At 47.6% G+C, this 21551-nt stretch overlaps 1 protein-coding gene across 1 annotated transcript in view; it reads right to left on the bottom strand.

Annotated features, from left to right (window-relative positions):
* Window positions 1–4369: 4369 nt before the first annotated feature.
* Window positions 4370–21551, bottom strand: part of spock2 (SPARC (osteonectin), cwcv and kazal like domains proteoglycan 2) — a 60126-nt gene continuing 42944 nt past the window's right edge. The window contains exons 4-10 of the mRNA XM_055661746.1: window positions 20871–20976; window positions 16811–16925; window positions 14887–14997; window positions 12625–12843; window positions 10815–10877; window positions 6113–6250; window positions 4370–5460 (exon numbers count right to left, since the gene is read on the bottom strand). Coding sequence (XP_055517721.1) covers window positions 5315–5460; window positions 6113–6250; window positions 10815–10877; window positions 12625–12843; window positions 14887–14997; window positions 16811–16925; window positions 20871–20976 — 898 coding nt within the window. The 3' untranslated portion in view covers window positions 4370–5314. The remainder of the gene's footprint in view (window positions 5461–6112; window positions 6251–10814; window positions 10878–12624; window positions 12844–14886; window positions 14998–16810; window positions 16926–20870; window positions 20977–21551) is intronic.

Genomic DNA, 21551 nt, shown 5'->3' with positions numbered 1-21551 from the left:
AGGCCCTTCGGCCCATCGGGTCAACACCGGCCAGCGATCCCCCACACACTACACAGGGTACGTTACAATAGAACTTTATTTAATTGGTCTGCCAACAGTCATCAAACACAAGATACATGAAATTAAAGAGATGAGTGTAGAGTCCGAAGTTGGGGAGGTGCAAAGAGTGGGGGGGGGGGGGGGGGGGGGGGGGAATTAGGGGAGTCAATCTACCCCCACGGCAGGAGGAGTTGTACAGTTTGATAGCCACAGGGAAGAAGGATCTCCTGTGACGTTCTGTGCTGCATCTTGGTGGAACCAGTCAGTTGCTGAAGGTGCTCCTCAATTTACAATTGTTACCAAAACCAATTATCCTGACCAACACGTCTTTGGAGTGTGGGGGGGAGCTGGAGCATCCAGAGAAAACCCACGCGGTCACAGGGAGAACGTACAAACTCTGTACAGAGGGCACCTGTAGTCAGGGTCAAACCCAGATCTCTGGCGCTGTAAGGCAGCAACTGTGTCACTGTTCAAAATCAAAAGCAGGGTTAGTTAGCCCTCTTTCAAATAATTAACTACACAATCCAGGTCTAGTACTGGGTAAGGCTGCACTTGGCATATTCATCTTTTGGATGAAGTGTTAAAACATAGACATGCTCTCTATTGGTTGTGAGACTGAATATAAAAGCAAAGAGATCATATTCAAGGCAATGGTTGGTCACAGCTAGAGTATAACAAGTAGGTCTTGGTCACCACACTACATAAACACTAGTTGCCTAGTATAACTGAGAATGTATTGTGTCATTGTTTAACGGTATATTTCTTTGGCTCGTTGCGGTGTTTAATGTGCCTGCAACGAATCTCTTTGTTTCAGTCCAGGTGCTCAAGACAATTAAACCCTCTTTCCTGGCAGCACCCAAGAAAAATAGGATCGGGACTCTCGAGTCTGCCCCACCATTCAACATGGTAATTGAAAGGAAAGGCATACAACATACAGGTTTTCTGTCTGAGATGCTGTCTGACCCGCTGAGTTACTCCAGCTTTTTGTTTCTATCTTGGGTTTAAAACAGCACCTGTGGGTTTTCTTAGAAGACAGGGGGTTTTGGGTAAAGTATGATTGAAATTTAACGAAATTTAATAAAGTCACAGGCAAACAACAACAGAGACAAGCCCTTTTAGCCATCGTGAGTCTCCACTGACCACCAGTTACCCATTGTAGACAAAAATGCTGGAGAAACTCAGCGGGTGAGGCAGCATCTATGGAGCAAAGGAATAGGTGACGTTTCAGGTCGAGGCCATTCTTCAGACCGAAATGTCACCTATTCCTTCGCTCCATAGATGCTGCCTCCCCCGCTGAGTTTCTCCAGCATTTTCGTCTACCTTCGATATTCCTGCATCTGCAGTTCCTTCTTGAACAAATACTTTCTGAGAATGTTCACTACTTGATGTCACAGGCCTAACAGTAATACAGCCTCGAGTCTTGAAGTAGAAGACACCATTTGGCTAAGTAGGTATCTCTCCTGACTCTGAGCCAGAAGCTTGGAGTTTCAAGTCTTACTCCAGAGAAATGGGCATCCACACTAACCTCCCTTTACTGTGACCTGTCAGTTGTGCAGATGTTAAATAGTGGTCCTGTCCAAAAATCCATGGAGCACCAGTCGACGTCATTCAAGCAGACTTTCCACTTGTCATCAGTTTGCTGATTGCAGCTACTAACAAATTACAATTGTTTCCGGCATTCTGTTTCCTGTCTCACAACAGTGTCCGTACTTTGAACGTTCTTTAATGTGCTGACTGGCACCCGGAGATGTTCTTAGGATGTGAAAGGTGCTACGTAAAAGCAAGTCTGTCATTGTTTCCGTTCCATTGGAACATTTAATGCAGGTAAGTGCGAGGTGTTGCATGGTGTGAAGTCAAACCAGGGCAAGACCATGTTGAATGGTAGGGCCTTGCGGAGTATTATAGAGCAGAGGGATTTGGGAGTGCAGATACATAGTTCCATGAAAGTGGCGTCACAGGTAGGTAGGGTGGTCAAGAAGTCTTTAGATACATCGGCCTTTAGCAGTTTATAGAGTCAAGAGAGTTTATTGTCCTGTGTCCCAGATAGGACAATGAAATTCTTGCATTGCTTCAGCACAACAGGATATTGTAGTCATAAATACAAATCAGATCAGTGTGTCTATATACCATAGAATATATATATATATATATATACACATCAGTAAACAGATAAAGTGCATAGTTCGTAGTTTGTTTGAAGTTGTGTTTAATAGTCTGAAGGCTGTGGGGAAGCAGCTATTCCTGAACCTGGATGTTGCAGATTTCAGGCTCCTGTACCTTCTACCCGATGGTGGCGGAGAGACAAGTGTGTGGCCGGGATATTGGCTGCGTATCGGATGCGTTGCGCAGGCTAGGACTTCTTTCTTGCTCCACTGGCGGTGCGGTGCTCTTAAGCGGGTGTCACCTTCATCCGCGGCCTCGATCGGATGCCGGCCCCGCGTCTTTCCCCGGCTGGGCCCGGTGACCCGGGCCTTGGTTCGGTTAGCGGGCAGCTTCATAGGCACCTGCCGGGCCCCCTATCTTCCCCCCAGAGGTGGTGCCGCCTGGCCCCCATTGCTTGCCCCGCGCCGGTCCTGCGAGGATGGTATTTCCCACCTTAACCATACATTACCCTTGGCCAGGTTGTCCTAGGCCGCTTTGTGGCTCTGGGCCCCCTTGGCCAGCGGGACCCAGTGTCTGCTCCCTAGGGCATGTGCCCCTGATTCACCTCCTCCGTGATCTGCCTCCCCTCATTGACGGCGGATGTGGTCCCACGCTAGTTCAGCCCCGTCCCCCCACCACAGTTTTTGGCTCCAGGGTTATTTTCTTCTCCAATCCCCGGTAATTGAGCCTACGACCCTCTCCCGCCGTTCACTTCGTTCCCCCCCGCTTTTCCTTCTGGGTCACTCGGGCCCCCGGCATTCCTTCCTTATCCCGTGACTGCCTCTGGGATTGCCTTTGCTTTCCTCGTTCTATCTTCGCGTATGGGGCTTCTCTCAGTGTCCCCCGCGGGAATCAGCGGAACCTCAGGATCTCGTTTTTTTTTGCCTAGGGTGTTATTGGGTCGGTGGCATTCCCCCCCTCCCCAAATCAGCAAACTGATTTCACCTATTTTCCTATGTGGGGCTTGATTTTGGGTGCATCCTGGCTTCACCTTCTGTATTGTGGTGACTACGTTTCCCCTTATCATCCCGCGTACCGGTGTTCGTTTCCGAGGACCTGTCGTAAATTTTTCTTGATAGAGCTTCAGGCGTTTAGTCGCGTCGACTTCTTCGTATTATGTGTCGAGGTCCCTTAATGCCTGGGGGCGTACGCTCCGTCGGCTCCGTTAGACGATTTCCCCGCGCTACAATTGTCGCGTTTGACTGGTTGAGTATCTCCGAAGTCGGCCCGATGAGAGGGGGTTTCCGCCGATCGATGTTAGTCCAGCACATTGTTGCTCCGGATCTCCTCATATCGAGATCCGCTCTTGGCTTGGTCTGGGCCGCGGTCAGTTTGTCAGTGTCCTGGCATCATCGCTCGCTGTGTGTTTTGATTGATTGAGTCCTTGGCTCTGGTCCCGCATTTTTCACCACCCTCCGGTTACTGTTCCCCCTTTTTTCATGATCCCTTCCTCTCACTTTCTCACCTGGCCCCACTTGTATGTGGGGTCTCGGTTCTGTGCATTGGCCCTTTTCCTTGTTCTCTTACAAATCGGGTTTATGGTTCTCTTGGACGCGCCTCACGTACTGGCTCCCCTGCTTTTTGCCGTGCTCCATCCGTGTGATTAAAGTACATTTTCCCGTCACTTCCGCCTTATCGACCTCCACGTGTTCCTTCGCCCCCGTCAGATGTGATTTTTCTCTGGTTCTGGGAGATGTCTCCCCCATGAGCTTGGTTTGGTGTGCCTTTTGTCCCTCTCCTGTTACGATATGGAACCTGCGTCTCTCTCCGTTTGTCGCCCCTCCCTCTTTAGCCCCCGTCGAATTTATACCCTTACGTCATCTACTTGATGTACCGCTTCCGCCGCCCCTTTCCCTGTGTGCTGTGTATCTTCCTCACCATCCCTCTTGTATACGTCCTGCTCTGATACATCTGCTTTGCCCGTAGCGGCCTTGCCCCCCCGCCGGCCGTACCAGTCGCGGTCCTACCTCACCAGGCCACCGCGTCCCCCCCCACACGGCGATTGATTCTCTGCGTGTCTATAAGTTCCCTGGAGTTCTTTTAGTAGCGGTATCAATTATTGCCGGCCTGGCCTAGATCCGAGGCTTGTAGAGTAAGGTGACGGGCCAGGTCGGCGTGCCTGCGTACACCGACATGTCCAGATGGGCGCTGGTCAGTCTCAGGTGGCCGTGCGCCACCCCACGGCACGCACACTTCCCAGTGTCTGTTGTTCTTGCCAAGGCTTGCAAAGTGCTGCTGTGGTTCCTGCCAGCCCTGCATCTCCCACAAGGGGCAATGTTATGTCTCTGCCTGTCCAAGTCAAAAAATCTCATTTCACCAGCCACCCCCCTCCCCTTCACTCCCCCCTCCCTGTCCCACCAGCATCTGGTGCATCCCCTCACCATGAACAGCCAATGACTAATTTCCACCACAATGTTCCCTGCTTGTTGACTTTTCCCACGGTTTCATTGTTGTGAATTATTTCCCAAACACCTGTCCTTGGAACAGTTTTGGGGAGTTTCCCCGTGGGTGTGTGTGGCCCGCGGAAATGCTGCTCAGTTGGAACTGGGAATAATTCCCCTACTCGAAAATGCTAGTGCGTAAACAAACCAGCAAAAACAACCTCTGCAGTTGGCAATGTGAGGGGTGGCGAGAGTCGTCCTGTGGGTGAGGGGTTGCAGTGACGTGCAAGTGGCAACAAGGGCAAGTGTACCCCTGATGAACGCTCCCTCAGAAGGAAGCAGTGTTCCCCCTACTTTGATCGTGTTTCCGTCAGCTGAGGGTCCCTCATTCAATCCTCGAGCAACTGGGACAAATGGTTCATTGTACACTCATAATGTAACGGCCGTTCCTTATCCCTATTTCAATATTGTGATCCACAGATGAGACCCCCTCGTTCAACCCTCTCTCCCTCCTCATGCTTGGGCTACACTCTGGGCTGTGGTCGTGCACTGATGTTATCTTGCTGCTCTCAGTGCTACAGTGATAGTGATAGTGATAGTGCAGTTAATAAGTCAATGATGTACTCACTGGTGCCAGGGATGCCATTGGTGATCATGTACACTGTGTGGGGATGAGATAATTTATCGGTCAAAGTGGCTGATGGAGTGTGAGGAATATGTGCCAAGTGGCTGGTAGTGCGTCTGCTGCTTGTCTACCAGATGTAGCCGCCGTCATCGGCCTCCCCAACCTCCCCCTCTTCCTCCTCCGTCTCCTCTGCGTTCTCCTCTCCATCTTTCTCCTCCTCGTCCTCCCATCCAATTCCACTCCCAAAGTCTCCTGAGAAACTTATCACATCATCTGCAAAATAAATTAAAAAAATCAGCAGAGCGTTAGTAATGAGAAGAAGCATGGCAGATTCGGTCAGACTCGAAACGTCACCAATTCCTTTCCCCCAGAGATGCTGCCTGTCCCCACCCGCTGAGTTAAGGGCCTGTCCCACTTTCACAACCTAATTCACAACCTTTTTTACTCGTGGATATTTTTCATCGGGCTAGAAAAACCTACTTGATGCCACGAGCACCTACGACTAGCATCACGACTTACCTACGACCTTGTGATGAACATGCTGTGAGTATGAGACAAGGGCAAACTCGGCAGAGGATGGGAATTAGGTGGTGAAAGTGGGACAGGCCCTTTTACTCCAGTATGTAGTGTCGTTCTCCAGTGTAAACCTACAGTTGTGCACTTCCTTCCTATACCGTTTCCATGGTGAATGACTCACTTTTAATTTAATTTTATTTTCAGGTTTTTGTGTACCAAGCTTGTTGTGTGTTATGTGACTGTTGGCAGACCAATTTTCCTGCAGGGGATCAATAAAGATCTATCGTGCTGTACTGAGCCGGATTCAGTCCAGTGTGTCGGTTCCCGCTGGCCATTGAGATTGTGGGCCAAGAAGGATGAGGAACTGCCAGAGACAGAGTTAGTGGAAAAGAGAATGTAACTTTATTACCGCAATCTGGGTTTCCTTTGACACGGGTTCCAGTCACTTCACTGCCTTGCTGGTCCACGCACCAACACTCGCTAGAGTAGGGGTTGCACTGCAGCTTTCTGTAGTAGCCATCCTCATCGCAGCTGGGGATGAAGGTACCTGTGAAGTAAGGAGTGAGGTTAGTCACACTGTCTGACGATGGTGGGGGTGACACATTTTTTTTAGATGTACAGTGCGGAAACAGGCCCTTCGGCCCACCGGGTCTGTGCCGACCAGCGAACCCGCACATCTACACCATCCTACACCAACCCGGGACAATTTTTACATTTATGCCAAGCCAATTAACCTACAAACCCGCACGTCTTTGGAGTGTGGGAGGAAACCGAAGATCTCAGAGAAAACCCACGCAGGTCACGGGGCGAACGTGCAAACTCCGTACAGACAGCACCCGTAGTCGGGATCGAACCCCGGTCTCCGGCGCTGCATTCGCTGTAAGGCAGCGACTCCACCGCTGTGCCACCGTGGCCGCTCTTGTGTTTGACGCTGAAGGATGTAGCGTTATAGGACTTTGGTTGGACTGCCATTCGGAACATTGCATGCAATCCTGGTCACCCTTTCACGGGAAGGAGGTGGAGGCTTTGGAAAGGGCGCAGAGGAGGTTTACCAGAATGATCCCTGGATTAGGGAGGAATCAGCTACAACGAGAGGTTGGACAAATTTGGGATTGTTTTTCCTGGAACGCTGGAGATAGGGGCGAGAGGCCAGTTAGAAGTATATAACATGATGGGAGGCATGGATAGGGTAGACAGTCAGAATCTTTTCCCTCAATGTGGAAATGTCAAATAATGGAGGGCATAGACTGTAAGGTGAGAGGAGCAAAGTTTAACGGAGATGTGGGGTGCAATGTTTCTTTCCACATTGGGTGGTGTGTGCCTGGAAGGTGCTGTTGGGGGTGGTGGTGGTAGCAGATATGGTAGAGGCATTTGAGATACGGGTCAGGTCTATGGATTATCTACAGGCAGATAAGTTGGTTGGCAACATACATGGCACAGACATTGTGGGCTGAAGGGCCTGGTTTTGTGCTGGATGTTCTAATCACCATCAGACATCCCTGAGGATTTCACAGCTGGTGAAGCAGTTTCGGAAATGAAATCATGCAATCAATGTGAGAATGCAGCGCTTGGATTGTACACGGGCAGCCATGTGATAATCACCCATGGCCTCTCTCCCTGACGGGCAAGGGCATGGGGCTATCGTGACCTTCTCTCCAAAGCACACACTATCCTGCCTTGGAAATAAGTTATTCCCTCATGGAATGTGTAGGAAGGAACTGCAGATGCTGAAGTCTGAAGAAGGATCTGGACCCGAAATGTCACCCATTCCTTCTCTCTCCAGAGATGCTGCCTGTCCTGCTGAGTTACTCCAGCGTTTTATGTCTATTCTTTCATGGAGTTGGATCGACATCTTGGCGCTCGCTGCCCACAGCCCTGGGCAGCTCCTCCACCCACACCAACAGCAGCTGAACAAGACCAAGCAGGAGTTGGCCATTTAGCTGAGGAGCATGGAATGGTGTTAAGTGGAATTCTCTGCCACAGAGGCCAGTTCATTGGCTATATTTAAGAGGGAGTTATATGTGGCCCGTGTGGCTAAAGGGATCAGGGGGTATGGAGAGAAGGCAGGGATGGGATACTTAGTTGGATGATCAGCCATGATCATATCGAATGGCGGTGCAGGCTCGAAGGGCCGAATGGCCTACTCCCGCAACTATTTTCTATGTTTCTATGTCTATGTTTCTAAGTGTCAGTGCTGCCAGAGCTGGCACATCAGGTAAATGAACAAAAGTAACCGGGATGGTGGGGGGGGGGGGGGAGAGAAACTGTAAGACCATTCTGCTAAACAAACTCATCAGGGCTTACGTAGGGTATCTTGGTGTTTGCTTATGAGCAGCCACGCCAGATTACAGAAACAATCTAATCTACTTTTCAATTTGTTTTAGCTTAGACCTTCTCAAACTGCAAATAACCAGCTAGCCAAACGACAGCCTAATCATTAACCAACATTTATCAGCCCACAATTCTGCAAACCTTCAATGCTGAAAGTATTTTGCAAATCAAAGTATAAATTGCACAAGATGGCCGAGCCTTCGTCAAAGCCTCGAACTTTGCCTGAGTATCTATCTATCCTTCTATGTGGGGTCGATGCTGGTGTACTCACTACACTGATGTACATCTCAATGTTATCACCAACCCTTCCATCCCTGTTGTACACGTTCCCACAAAGTTTAGGTATCAAGCTAGCCAGCTGCCAACCAAAAGACATTGGGCAAAACTTCAAGAGAAGGGCATACATTGGAGCCTTTCACTCAGCATGCAAGGGCCATATACAGTGTTGGTTCATCGTGTTTCAGGGGTCCTATGGGGTTATAACAAGATGAAGATAACAAGGGCTAAAGAAGGGTGTCAACCAACCCATTCCTTCTCTCCAGAGATGCTGCCTGCCTCGCTGAGTTACTCCAGCATTTTGTGTCTATCTTCGTAGATAGCAGAGTTGTGGTTTGGGCAATGACTGGTCAACCAAATGCTAGCCTATTACATTTCATGGGAACAAATTCCGGGGGAACTTAGCCATTTCATCGGTTCTCAGCCTTGGATAGTTTTCTCTGGAACATTGAAGGTTGAGGGGAGACTTGATAAAACTCTAGAAAAATTATCAGAGGCATTGATAGGGTAGACAGTCAGAACCTCTTCCCCCATGATGTAAATATCAAATTCTAGAGAGCATAGCTTTAAGGTGAGAGGGGCTAAGTTTAACGGAGAAGGGTGGGGCAAGTTTGTTTTTGCACAGGTGGGGTGGTGAGTGCCTGGAATGAACTTCTGGGGTTGATGGTGGGCAGATAGATACAATATCCAAAGCCATATTGGAACTTAGCAATTTAACTCTGGTGTTTAGAAGGATGAGAGGATATCTCATTGAAACATATAAGATTGTTAAGGGTTTGGACACGCTAGAGGCAGGAAACATATTCCCGATGTTGGGGGAGTCCGGAACCAGGGGCCACAGATTAAGAATAAGGAGTAAGCCATTAGAATGGAGACAAGGAAACACTTTTTCTCACAGTGGTGAGTCTGTGGAATTCTCTGCCTCAGAGGGCCGTGGAGACAGGTTCTCTGGATGCTTTCAAGAGAGAGCTAGATAGGGCTCTTAAAAATAGCGGAGTCAGGGGATATGGGGAAAAGGCAGGAACGGGGTACTGACTGGGTTGATCAGCCGTGATCACATTGAATGGTGGTGCTGGCTCGAAGGGCCGAATGGCCTACTCCTGCACCTATTGTCTATTGTCTAACTCTCTCAGCCCTCACTGAAACTTCCAAAAATTCAATTCCTTTTGAATTATAAAATGTCTTCTCATCTCACTCCTGAATGACTGATCCCTGTTTCTAGGTATCATTGTTCCTGCCGAGCCCAATAAGAATTGTGTATGTTTAAATCCCTACGGCACAGACAGAAGCCATGGGCTCACTGGGTCCCAGGAAAGCAATCCATCGGTAACTTTTCCCAATCCTTTATGAAGTGAAGGGAAATAAGATCAAATTTTCCATTAACCACCTTTTTGCTTGTTGCCTTAGTCAACTCACCCTCATAGTTTGCTTTGTTGAAATTTAAGACTCAAATGAACTAAATCACTTAATAACCTTCACATAAAACTCCATCATATTCAGATAACTCTTCCCTCAAGATCTCTCGAGGCTGCGGAGACCAAGTCAATGGATATTTTTAAGGCAGAGGTAGATAGGTTCCTGATTAGTACGGGTGTCAGGGGTTATGGGGAGAAGGCAGAAGGATGGGGTTGGGAGGGAGAGATGGATCAACCACAATTGAATGGCAGAGTAGACTTGATGGGCCAAATGGCCTAATTCTGCTCCTATCACTTGAGAACATGAACTAACCACCTGATTATTAATGAATCCCTTCTCATTGTGCAAAACCAGCTCAAAAATACCCTACTCCCTCTCTGATCCAAATCGGGGAGAAGATAGGAGAATGGGGTTAAGAGGGGAAAAATATATCAGACATGATCGAATGGCTGAACAGATTGGATGGGTTGAATGACCTAGACCACACCCGAGGTTAGGATTGCACTTGGAGCTGTGAGGCAGCAACTCTACCCACTGTACCACTGTGCTGCCAACAATCTGATGCGTGTTATCATTTTTTAATCTATTATATACATCATATATTATATATTTATATCTGTATATTATATATTTATATCTGTATAATCAACCATAATTTTATATATATATGTGTGTATGTTTAAAAAATGATAACATATATGTGTGTATGTTTGTGTATGTGTCGGTGTGTGTGTTTGTGTGTGTGTGTAGGGGTGTATGTATATAATATGTGTGTGTATGTATATATTTATATAATTATGTTATATATAATATGTATTTTTAATATTATATTATGATATAAGGTGCTAGAATTTGCTGCTGATTATTTAATTAACTGAATCTCTATGTCCCAATGCTGGCTGAGATTCATTTCATTGTATTATTGATCTTTACAACTGCAACAACAGAATCCCTGCATCACACACTGAGACGGGTGAAGTTACTTATTTGCACAGAGGGTTCTATTGGCTGTAACTATGATTCTGCAGGCGGCTGGCTACAGAATCCCTCGGGTGTGAAGAAGCTGACAGTTTCCAGCTGAGACTCACCAGGCACCTTCTGTGCTGCCTCTTGCAGTTGGATCTTTTCCAGCTCAACGAGGCAGGGGGGCTCTGTCATAACACAAAGAGAGAGTTCATCAACAACTTGCATTTAGAATGCAGTACAATACAGCACCAGAACAGGCCCTTCTGCCCACAATGTGTGTGCTGAACATGATGCCAAGCTAAGCTAATCTCAATGTGGCTGCACATGATCCATAGCCCATCATTCCTGGCATATCCATGTACTTATCTAAAAGATTTTAAGAAGGAACTGCAGATGCTGGAAAATCGAAGGTAGACAAAAGTGCTGGAGAAACTCAGCGGGTGCAGCAGCATCTATGGAGCAAAGGAAACGTTGCCTATTTCCTTCGCTCCATAGATGCTGCTGCACCCGCTGAGTTTCTCCAGCACTTTTGTCCACCTACTTGTCGAAAAGCATCTGAACTATCATGTCTTCACCTCACCACCAGGCACCCACTGCAATCTGTGCAAAAAAACTTGCCCCACACATCTCCTTTTAACGTTTTCCCTTTCACCTTAAGGCTATGCTCTCTAGTCTTAGACATATCCACCCTGGGAAAAATGGTTCTGACTGTCTGCCCTATCTATGACTCTCCAAATGTTGTATATTTCTATCAGGTCTCCCATCAGCTTATGTTGTTCCAGGTACACATATTCAAATATGTCCAACCTCTCCTACTAGATTGAGGGGCCGAATGGCCTACTCCTGCAACTATTGTCTGTTGTCTAGCTAATAATGCCTCAGCATTAATTCTTATTCTTTAGTGTCCATCTTCCATGTTTCAAATGTTGGCCTCGCTGTCATCGTCCGTCCTGCAAAGGATGCAGGCTTCCAGCGACAATCAGTGGGAGCCATCACTTGTTGCAATAGAGATGGTGGTGGCAGAATTAGCTCGGGATACTTCCAGTTTCCAGCCCCGTGACGTGGATACTTCTGCTATGGGGCCGGGCAGCATTCATTCACAAATCATGTTTTCAAACTAAACTGAGTTACAAGGGTTTCCAACCAAATGCTTGGTCACGGTATTGGGGTACATGTTTGTCCCTGGTTACCCATATGAAACACTGCCTCTGAAATACAGTGCCATCATCTTTAATGGGACTGCTGCTAAAAAGAGTGTTTCGGAGGGGAGAGAGTGGAGAAATAGACAGGCTTGGGGAGGGAGTTCTCCACATTTAGGACCTGGTCGCTGAAAGCACAGTCAGCAATATAAACCAGAGAGGCACAAGAGGTCAGAATTGGAGGAATGCAGAGAACTCAAAGGTATGTAGTTCTGCAGGAGATTGCAGATGGATGGCACAGCAAAGCAGTTAGTAGAGCAGCTGCCACTCAGCTCCAGTGACCCGGGTTCAATCCTGTTTTCTAATACTGTCGGGGTTTTTTTTTGCAGTATTTTTCCATTGTCTTTCACAGAATCTATGTATAATTGATGTCCTTGCATGTTGTCAAAGTCTATGTGCCTGTGAGGCTACTGCAGAGAAGATTTTCACTGTATCTGTATCTCACTGTACTTGTGCATATGACAATAAACTCAACTTCATTTGTCTTGACCTCCAAAGGTGTCTATGTGGAGCTTGTACATTCTCCGTTACCATGTATGTTTCTTCTGGCAAGGGCGGAAATTGCTATCAAAACATGGGGGGGACACACAATATTTTGGTGGATAGTGTTAGTGCGGGGATCGCTGGTCGGCGCAGATTCGGTGAGCTGAAGGGCTTGTTTCCGCGCTGTATCTCTAAAACTAAAACATCAGCCATGAAGTAAGGGAGCGTCCCCAAATTCCCAGCAACGTACTTTCTCTCCAGAAGCAGAAGCACCACTCGGCCATGGAGACCTGCCCATCCCGGTAGGTGTCGCAGGAGTTGAAGAATGGCCTCACGCAGACCTCGTACTTGTCGAGGTTGATGGCAGAAAGCTCGGTCTCGTCCAGAAACATGTCCACATCCGTATCCAGCTTGGAGAACATCCAGCCAATGGAATCCCTGCAGCTGGCCACCAGACCCTTGTCCAACACTTTGGAGAGAAAGAGCAGAGGTCAGAATAACAGGGAACCAGAGCTAGGATTGAATAATCAAGGTTAATTCCCGGGATGGCAGGTCTGTCATATGCTGAGAGAATGGAGTGGCTGGGCTTGTACACTCTGGAGTTTAGGATGAGAGGGGATCTTATCGAAACATATAAGATTGTTAAGGTTACACAAAAAAGCTGGAGAAACTCAGCGGGTGCAGCAGCATCTATGGAGCGAAGGAAATAGGCAACGTTTCGGGCCGAAACCCTTCTTCAGACTGATCGGGGGTGGGGGTGGGTGGGGACAAGAAAGGGAAAAGGAGGAGGAGCCCGAAGGCTGGGGGATGGGAGGAGACAGCAGGGGGGCTGAGGAAGGGGAGGAGACAGCAAGGACTAACAAAATTGGGAGAATTCGATGTTCATTCCCCCGGGATGCAGACTCCCCAAACGGAATATGAGGTGCTGTTCCTCCAATTTCCGGTGCTGCTCGCTGTGGCCATGGAGGAGACCCAGGACAGAGAGGTCGGAGACGGAGTGGGAGGGGGAGTTGAAGTGCTGAGCCACCGGGAGGTCAGCTTGGTTATTGCGGACCGAGCGGAGGTGTTCGGCGAAACGATCGCCCAACCTCCGCTTGGTCTCACTGATATAGATCTGCTGACATCTAGAGCAGCGGACGCAATAGATGAGGTTGGAAGAGATGCAGGTAAACCTCTGTCGCACCTGGAACGATTGCTTGGGTCCTTGAACGGAGTCGAGGGGGGAGGTAAAGGGACAAGTGTTGCATCTCTTGCGGTTGCAAGGGAAAGTGCCCGGGGAGGGGGTGGGACCGAGAGGGAAGGGAAGAATTGACAAGGGAGTTATGGAGGGAGCGGTCTTTGCGGAAGGCAGATATGGGGGGAGATGGGAAGATGTGGCGAGTGGTGGGGTCACATTGGAGGTGGCGAAACTGACGGAGGATTACTTTTTGTATGTGACGGCTGGTGGGGTGAAAGGTGAGGACTAGGGGGACTCGGCCCTTGTTGCGAGTGCGGGGATGGGGAGAGAGAGCAGTGTTGTGGGGTATGGAAGAGACCCTGGTGCGAGCCTCATTTATGGTGGAGGAGGGGAACCCCCCGTTCCCTGAAATAATGAGGACATTTCAGATGTCCTGGTGTGGAACGCCTCATCCGTGGAGCAGATGCAGCATAGACGGAGGAATTGGGAGTAGGGGATGGAGTCCTTACAGGAAGCAGGGTGGGAAGAAGTGTAGTCCAGGGTTAAGGGTTTGGACACGCTAGTGGCAGGAAACATGTTCCCAATGATGGGGGAGCCCAGAACCAGGGGCCACAGTTTAAGAATAAGGGGTAAGCCATTTAGAACGGAGATGAGGAAACACTTTTTCTCACAGAGAGTTGTGAGTCTGTGGGATTCTCCGCCTCAGATGGCGGTGGAGGCCGGTTCTCTGGATACTTTCAAGAGAGAGTTAGATAGAGCTCTTAGAGCTAGCGGAATCAAGGGATATGGGGAGAAGGCAGGAACGGGGTACTGATTATAGATGATTAGCCATGATTACATTGAATGGCGGTGCTGGCTCGAAGGGCCGAATGGCCTACTCCTGCATCTATTGTCTATTGTCTATTGCCTATTGTCTAAAACAATCTGGGCTAACCTGCAGGCACGAAAGGTGTTATTTTCAATTGGGTTAATTCTCGAAAACACAATGCAATTTCTCGACTGGTTCTCAGGATTCTCACTTGTCCAGCATTTTCACAATGAGGATCTGAAAATCCCAAGTGTTTGTTCTCCAGCAGATATCTGGCACACAGCAAGTTCCCAGCATGGAATGAGAGACTATGTAAAAGATGCAGAGTTGTGGGGAGTAGATCGGTCGTGTCGGAGCATCGCAGGTGGTGCAAGGGTTTTGAGTAGGAATGTGTCAATTCCTGGAGCCCAATTGGAAGAGGATCTTTTATTGGTCATCTATTTATTGGTGGGATGTGCCAATTGATCTCTCTTCAGTGGCATCTACACATCGATAGATATCGAGGACAGAATGCCTCATGATCTTACCACTGTCCGTTGACCTGCCCGAGGTGTTTTGCTTGGCGTTTTCGTGCAGGAGTTGGAACCAGTCCCTGAGTCGATCACCAAGATCTGCGAGGTCCTGGCCTGTGCACCCATCTAGATGGAGAGAGGGGCAGAGAACGGGAGATAAAGGAACTGTGAGCGTTTGGCAACTGCACCCACGTAATGGTGGTACAAGACATTGGAGCGGGAGCAATGCAACCCTTGTGCATTGTGTGGAGACAAGGGGGAACTTTGGGGGGTATTTGGGGACAAGACGACACAATTGGTGATGATACAAAGCAAGCCCAGTGGCTGCCTGTAGAACAGCTTGCCTGATATTCACATCTTGAATCAATAAAGGGGCTGTCCCACTGCGGGCAACCTAATTGGCGACTTTAGCAGAGTTTGCCGTCGACTCATACTCGCAGCATGGTCGACACGTGGTCCTAGGAGGTCTTTGTAACTCTCCTTCATGCTCGAGAGTAGTCCTCGTGTACTCGAGGCCTCAGCTAGGTCGCGGCGTGTTTTTCAACATGCTGAGAAATGCCCGCGAGTAAAAAAAGGTCGCCATGGGAAAATAAAATCGATATTTTTTTTACTCGTAGGTTTAGTCGAAGTAGGTCGTAGTAGGTCGGCATGTTATTCGTAGGTAATCGAGGGTAGTCGAAGGTAGTCGTAGATAGTCTTCAACATAGTCAAAGGGAGGTCGAAGGAGGTCGAAGGAGGTCGTCTTCACTCTCCACTATTCGGTGTCCAATTTTCCTGAAGCTGGTCTTCAACGTAGTCGAAGGAAGTCTTCAACATGACACTTTTTCAAACTCTCCTAATCTCGCCAATTAGGTTGCCGCAGTGGGACAGCCCCTTAAAGCAGGCAGACGTTGCAACAAACACTGAACATGCAACGACTGTGCTGCACTCTGAATTCTGAAGTTTCGCAGCACTGAGACACAGGGCAGAAACAGGCCCCATGGACCCCAGGGCCTGTGCCGACCAGCGATCCCCGCACACTAACACTATCCTACATACACTAGGGACAATTTACGTTTTTACCAAGCCAATTAGCCTACAAACCTCTTCACGTCTTTGGAGTGTGGGAGGAACACTGAATGTGTGGAGTTTGCACGTTCTCCCCATGACCATGCGTGAGTTTCCATAAGGTGCACCAATTCCCTCCCACATCCCAAATATGTGCTCAAGTTGGTATGTCATCCAGTGACTGTAACTTGCTTCTAATTTAAGTGGTGATGGAAGGAGAGCAGAATAGGTTACAGCAAAAAAATACTGGGAGAATGGGATGACTCTCTCATTGACAAAGGCACATGGGCTGCATCGGATCCTATTTTAATAGGAAATATGGAAGTCTACCCACTTTTGAATAGTGGAAGGCCTGGATAGAGAGGATGTGGAGAGGATGTTTCCACTAATGCGAGAGTCTAGGACCAGAGGCCATAGCCTCCGAATAGAAGGATGTACTTTTAGAAAGGAGATGAGGAATTTCTTTAGTCAGAGGGTGGTGAATCTGTGGAATTCATTGACACGGAATGCTAGGGAGGCCAAGTGATTGGATATTTTTAAGGCAGAGATTGATAGATTCTTGATTAGTACAGGGGGCCAGGGGTTATGGGGAGAAGGCAGGAGAATGGGGTTGAGAGGGAGAGATAGATCAGCCATGATTGAATGGTGGAGTAGACTCGATGGGCCGAATGGCCTAATTCTGCTCCAATTTATACCCACTTGATTCCCTTACATTTCATGTTCCTTAATGGGCTGGACCCTATCAATCGCAACCTTGAGCAACCTTAGCATCCGAGCAACCACAGCCCTGTACGTTAAAATGAGCAGAGACCATCAGGTCCATGGCTATCACCCAGCCATTCCCGGGCTGCCCCGTTAGCACTGGCCCCCTGCGCCTGCGTCTGGCATTCACCTGCTTTGTTGCCTGGATCAGAGGTGGATGTGAGTCCAGTGGGGCATGGACACTTGCCTTTGCACTGCTGGCTGAGCTGTTTCCCAGTCAGACATACCTGCAGCTCCAGCTTACACTGCAGAGGAGAGAGGAGAGGGAGGAGAAGAAAGCCAGGAGATAAAGAGAGATTAGAAGCAGACAATGTGATGATCTCACTTGGACAATGTCCAACATGCACAGTTGATAATTGTAGAACGAGCTGCCGGCTGATTCATCCTTTTAATTATTTCCTTTTAATTAGTTCTCCATTTTTCTTTCTCCAAAGGTTATTTTTATTCTAGTTTGATGGAATGGCTTTGGGCACCTGCCCAACACTGCCTGCATAAACACAGCAATCATAAGTGATAGGAGTAGGATTAGGCCATTCGGCCCATCAAGTCTACTCTGCCATTCAATCATGGCTGATCTGTCTCTCCCTCCTAAGCAATCTGCCCCTGAAATCATTAGCACAAAACATGGGGCCCCGATTAAGAAAAAGAAGTTGGTATAACTTAAAAATAATGATGGTTCAACTTCACGTCAGATCTGGACAATACATTCTAGCTCGGGAATGAAGGTTTGAGATTGTCAAATCTATTGACAAACTGCCTCAGTCCCACCTCGATCTGTATTAAGTGTGTGGTGCTGTAACCCAATCCCACACACAGGTGACATTTGTGGTTTGTGGGTCAAACTTGTGCCTTATTAGTAGGTTTAAATCCCAAAGTGGGACAGTTTCTTCCCAGCTGCAATCAGGCAACTGAATCATCCTACCACAACCAGAGAGCAGTGCTGAACTACTATCTACCTCTTTGGTGACACTCGGACTAGCCTTGATTCGACTTTGCTAGCTTTACCTTGCACTAAGTGTTATTCCGTTATCATGTATCATCTATACACTGTAAATGGCTCGATTACAATCATGTACTGTCTTTAAGCTGACTAGGTAGCACGTAACAAAAGCTTTTCACTGTACCTCGGTACACATGTCAATAAACTAAACTGACAGGAATTCTTGTGACTTGGCTTGCAGTACTGAGGATGTTTTGCATTGATCATGGCACTGCCTTGTTATGTATCCTAGGGCGGCACGGTGGTGCAGTGGTAGGGTTGCTGCCTTACAGCGCCAGAAACACGGCTGCTGTCTGTACGGTGGAGTTTGTACGTTCTCCCCGTGACCTGCGTGGATTTCCACCGGGTGCTCCGGTTTCCTCCCACACTCCAAAGATGTACCAATTAGTGGGTTAATTGGCTTTGGTAAAATTGTAAATTGACTTCAGTGTGTGTAGGATAGTGCTAGTGCGCAGGGATTGCTGGTCTAACTCCAACAAGTAGAGCTGGGGGGGGGGTCAGACTGGAGGAGATTATGGGGCAAGGTTGTACAAAGACAGCAAAGGATTTTAATAGAATTGCCGTGGCTGTAAATCTTAAATAAAAATAGAAAATACTGAGCAGGTCAGGTCAATAGACAATACACAATAGGTGCAGCAATAGGCCATTCGGCCCATCGAGCCAGCACCGCCATTCAATGTGATCATGGCTGATCATCCCCAATCAATACCCCGATCCTGCCTTCTCCCCATATCCCCTGACTCCGCTATCTTTAAGAGCCCTATCCAGCTCTCTCTTGAAAGTATCCAGAGAACCTGCCTCCACCTCCCTCTGAGGCAGAGAATTCCACACACTCACAACTCTCTGTGAGAAAAAGTGTTTCCTCGTCTCTGTTCTAAATGGCTTACCCCTTATTCTTAAATCGCATCTGCGGGAAGAAAAACAGAGTGAATGGTTCACATTGACGTGCCAGGCATGTCTTCCTGCTCTGCATTTTGCAACTGCTATGTCCTCTATGTTCTCACTCTCTATCTGCTCCCAATCACTCATTGACTAGATAACCTTGTTTACTGCTCATCCCAATGGCCACCCATGTCTTACACTATCGGAGACATCCCTCCCTGCAGCTGAGCAAGCTTCCCTTGCCAGATCTGACCAAGACGCCTTCAACCTAAAGCACTGACTCTGTTTCTCTTCCCACAGATGCTGCCTGACCTGCTGAGTTTTTCCAGTATTTTATTCTTCCATATTCTATGAGGGAATTTTAAATGTCCACGGGGCATTAAATGTTCCAGCAATGAACAGCTTCGAGTAATGGAATCAATTTAAAATGATGATCGCAACAGAACACAAGCCTTTCTGTGATTAAAGACACTGAGCAAAACACTTAATTTTAATTACAAATGTGCAATGTATATTAATATAACACTTGTGTTTTACCAGCAAACAGTGACACGGAGCTATATCAGTCGATACAGGCAGCATAAACAATCATCAACATCATCTATAATTTCATTATATCTTCAGGGAAAGTCAGCTAACGAGCAGTGGTTTCAGCAGTAGATTTTATCGACAATTGCAGCCACACTCAAATCCCACACTGACAACTTGTGACAGTTGAATCCAATACATCTAGTCAGCGATGGAATCTGATCAAGTTAATGCAGATACTTTAAGGTAGACAAAAGTGCTGGAGAAACTCAGCGGGTGCAGCAGCATCTCCATAGATGCTGCTGCACTCGCTGAGTTTCTCCAGCACTTTTGTCTACCATCAATTTTCCAGCATCTGCAGTTCCTTCTTAGATGCAGAGACTTAGATGTTTATTCTCCATTGTTTGCAAAAGCTGACTCCAAACTTCACCGCAAGTAGTTTCTACCTTTTGAGAAACAGAGCTATTGTTGGAAGGATTGTTATGGTTCAAGAAGGTGGCGTGGCGGTGGAGTTGCTGCCTTACTGCGCCAGAGATCCAGGTTCGATCCTAACTATGGGTGCTATCTGTGTGGAGTTTGTACATTGTCCTTGTGACCCGTTTCTCCCTGAGCTCTGGTTTCATCCCACACTCCAAAGACGTACAGGCTTGTGGGTTAATTGGTATAATTGTAAATTATCCCTAGTGTGTGTAGGACAGTGTTAGTGTGCGGGGATCGCTGGTCGGCGTGGACTCGATGGGCCGAAGGGTCTGTTTCCTTGCTGTATCTCTAAACTAAACTAAAATAAAAGTGTTTTACCACCACTTTGCAAGGGCAATTTGGGAAAGGCAACAGATGTTGGCCTTGCCAGTTGTAACCAGATTGCAAAAACAATAAGAATGAAAGATAATTAAAAACTAGTCGCACAAAATTAAACCAACAAGTGGGGTTACTGCATTTGCAATTTCTTCCTACACATTCTTGAATTATCAGCTTGAATGCATGCTTATGGACAACAAGACTGCAGGAAATGCTGCAGCTACACACCACTGCGGCAGTACTATACTGTGCTTTGCGTGCAAAATGGCAAGTTTTGATATGGACTATCCCTACTGCAGCTTGGAATGCAATCACTTTCAGCACCATTACCAAACTAAGGCCTCTCTGGTGTTATAGCGACAAAATACATAAAAGCCTTTCAGTTCATTGTACCCAAAGATCTTACAGCGGAGCAAGATAGACCACCCCTGCTAAATGCAATGGGCTGACGTGTAGTACGCAACGGAACGGAACGTGGGCCTTTTTTTCAACCATTTCAGTAACCCAACCCGACCCGACACGCAGTGTAATCAACGTGTGGGGGAACAGTTTGTGTTAATAAATTTATAATTCTGAAAATGAGGAGAAGATTTTTGCCAAATAATTTTTATTTTTACGAGGATGTTTCCGTAACTGGATTTCGACTCCGCACTAGAATCTTTGCTGCGCTACGGGATTTTGGGTGTGGCAGACGGAAGCCGGTTACGGAAATGGGGCCGAAAATTCCCCATGAATCTTCCCATGACCGTACTACGTCTTTTTCATCGAGTGATCTATCTTGCTCGCTATAGGATCTTTGATTGTACCTGCTTTAGATGTTGGAAAAAACGTTACCTCTTAACTCATCTCGTTAGCATTTTACCCAGTTCCCCCCCCCCCCACCCCCCGTTATTTATCCCGTTGTCTTTGGAGAGCAATTATTTTGCTGCCATTTTTATGCTGAGTGCTGCAGTCACAGCAAGCCACAGAAAGAGAGACCTACCTGGGAGGTGTATGTGTGTCCATCTGAGCCACAAACAGGGGACACTAGCATGGCTTGGCATGGCCTGCAGGGACCCTCTCCGTGCTCCATCGACGACTGCTTGATTCTAAAGCACATAGAACTCACAGTGAACAACTAAATGGCAACCAGAACTGAACACAATACACCCGTTTTTTATAGACTCCATCTTCCTGAGAACCTCTGGAGGTCTGCTCCATTATACTGTGAGCTAACGACAATGCGTTTTGCCTCAGCCCAGCATGAACCGGAGCAGGTCCTTAATGTTCTCCATATATTCCACTGTAACCAGACACTTTGTATGTACAAGGACAACTATTGCCCCACTGGGAAGACGGTGCATTAATAATTGCAAGGATCATTCGGACCTAGCTCGGAAAGGATTCAAGATTATTATCCAAGATCATTTCCATGTAGGTTATGCATAGCTCAAGGACAGATTCATCACAGCAATGATCCTTTGTCAATTTTGTTCATTGAGATATTGCTGTTCACAGCAATATGTTTGCGTCTTAAGGTCAGGATTTATCACTGATTACCGATGAGTGAATCCAACCCAGACTGAATGGATGAAGGTTTTCCATGGCTGCTGAGGGTCAAGTGGCAGCATAAATCACGCGCCCTATCTCCTCAGAGGTTAACTCCTGACCTCAAGCAGAGCTC

This window comes from Leucoraja erinacea, chromosome 34 (genome assembly GCF_028641065.1).
Source record: "Leucoraja erinacea ecotype New England chromosome 34, Leri_hhj_1, whole genome shotgun sequence".
Taxonomy (NCBI): Eukaryota; Metazoa; Chordata; class Chondrichthyes; order Rajiformes; family Rajidae; genus Leucoraja; species Leucoraja erinaceus.
The sequence above is the reverse complement of the archived record's forward strand: the minus strand, read 5'-3'. Positions and strand labels throughout refer to the sequence as shown.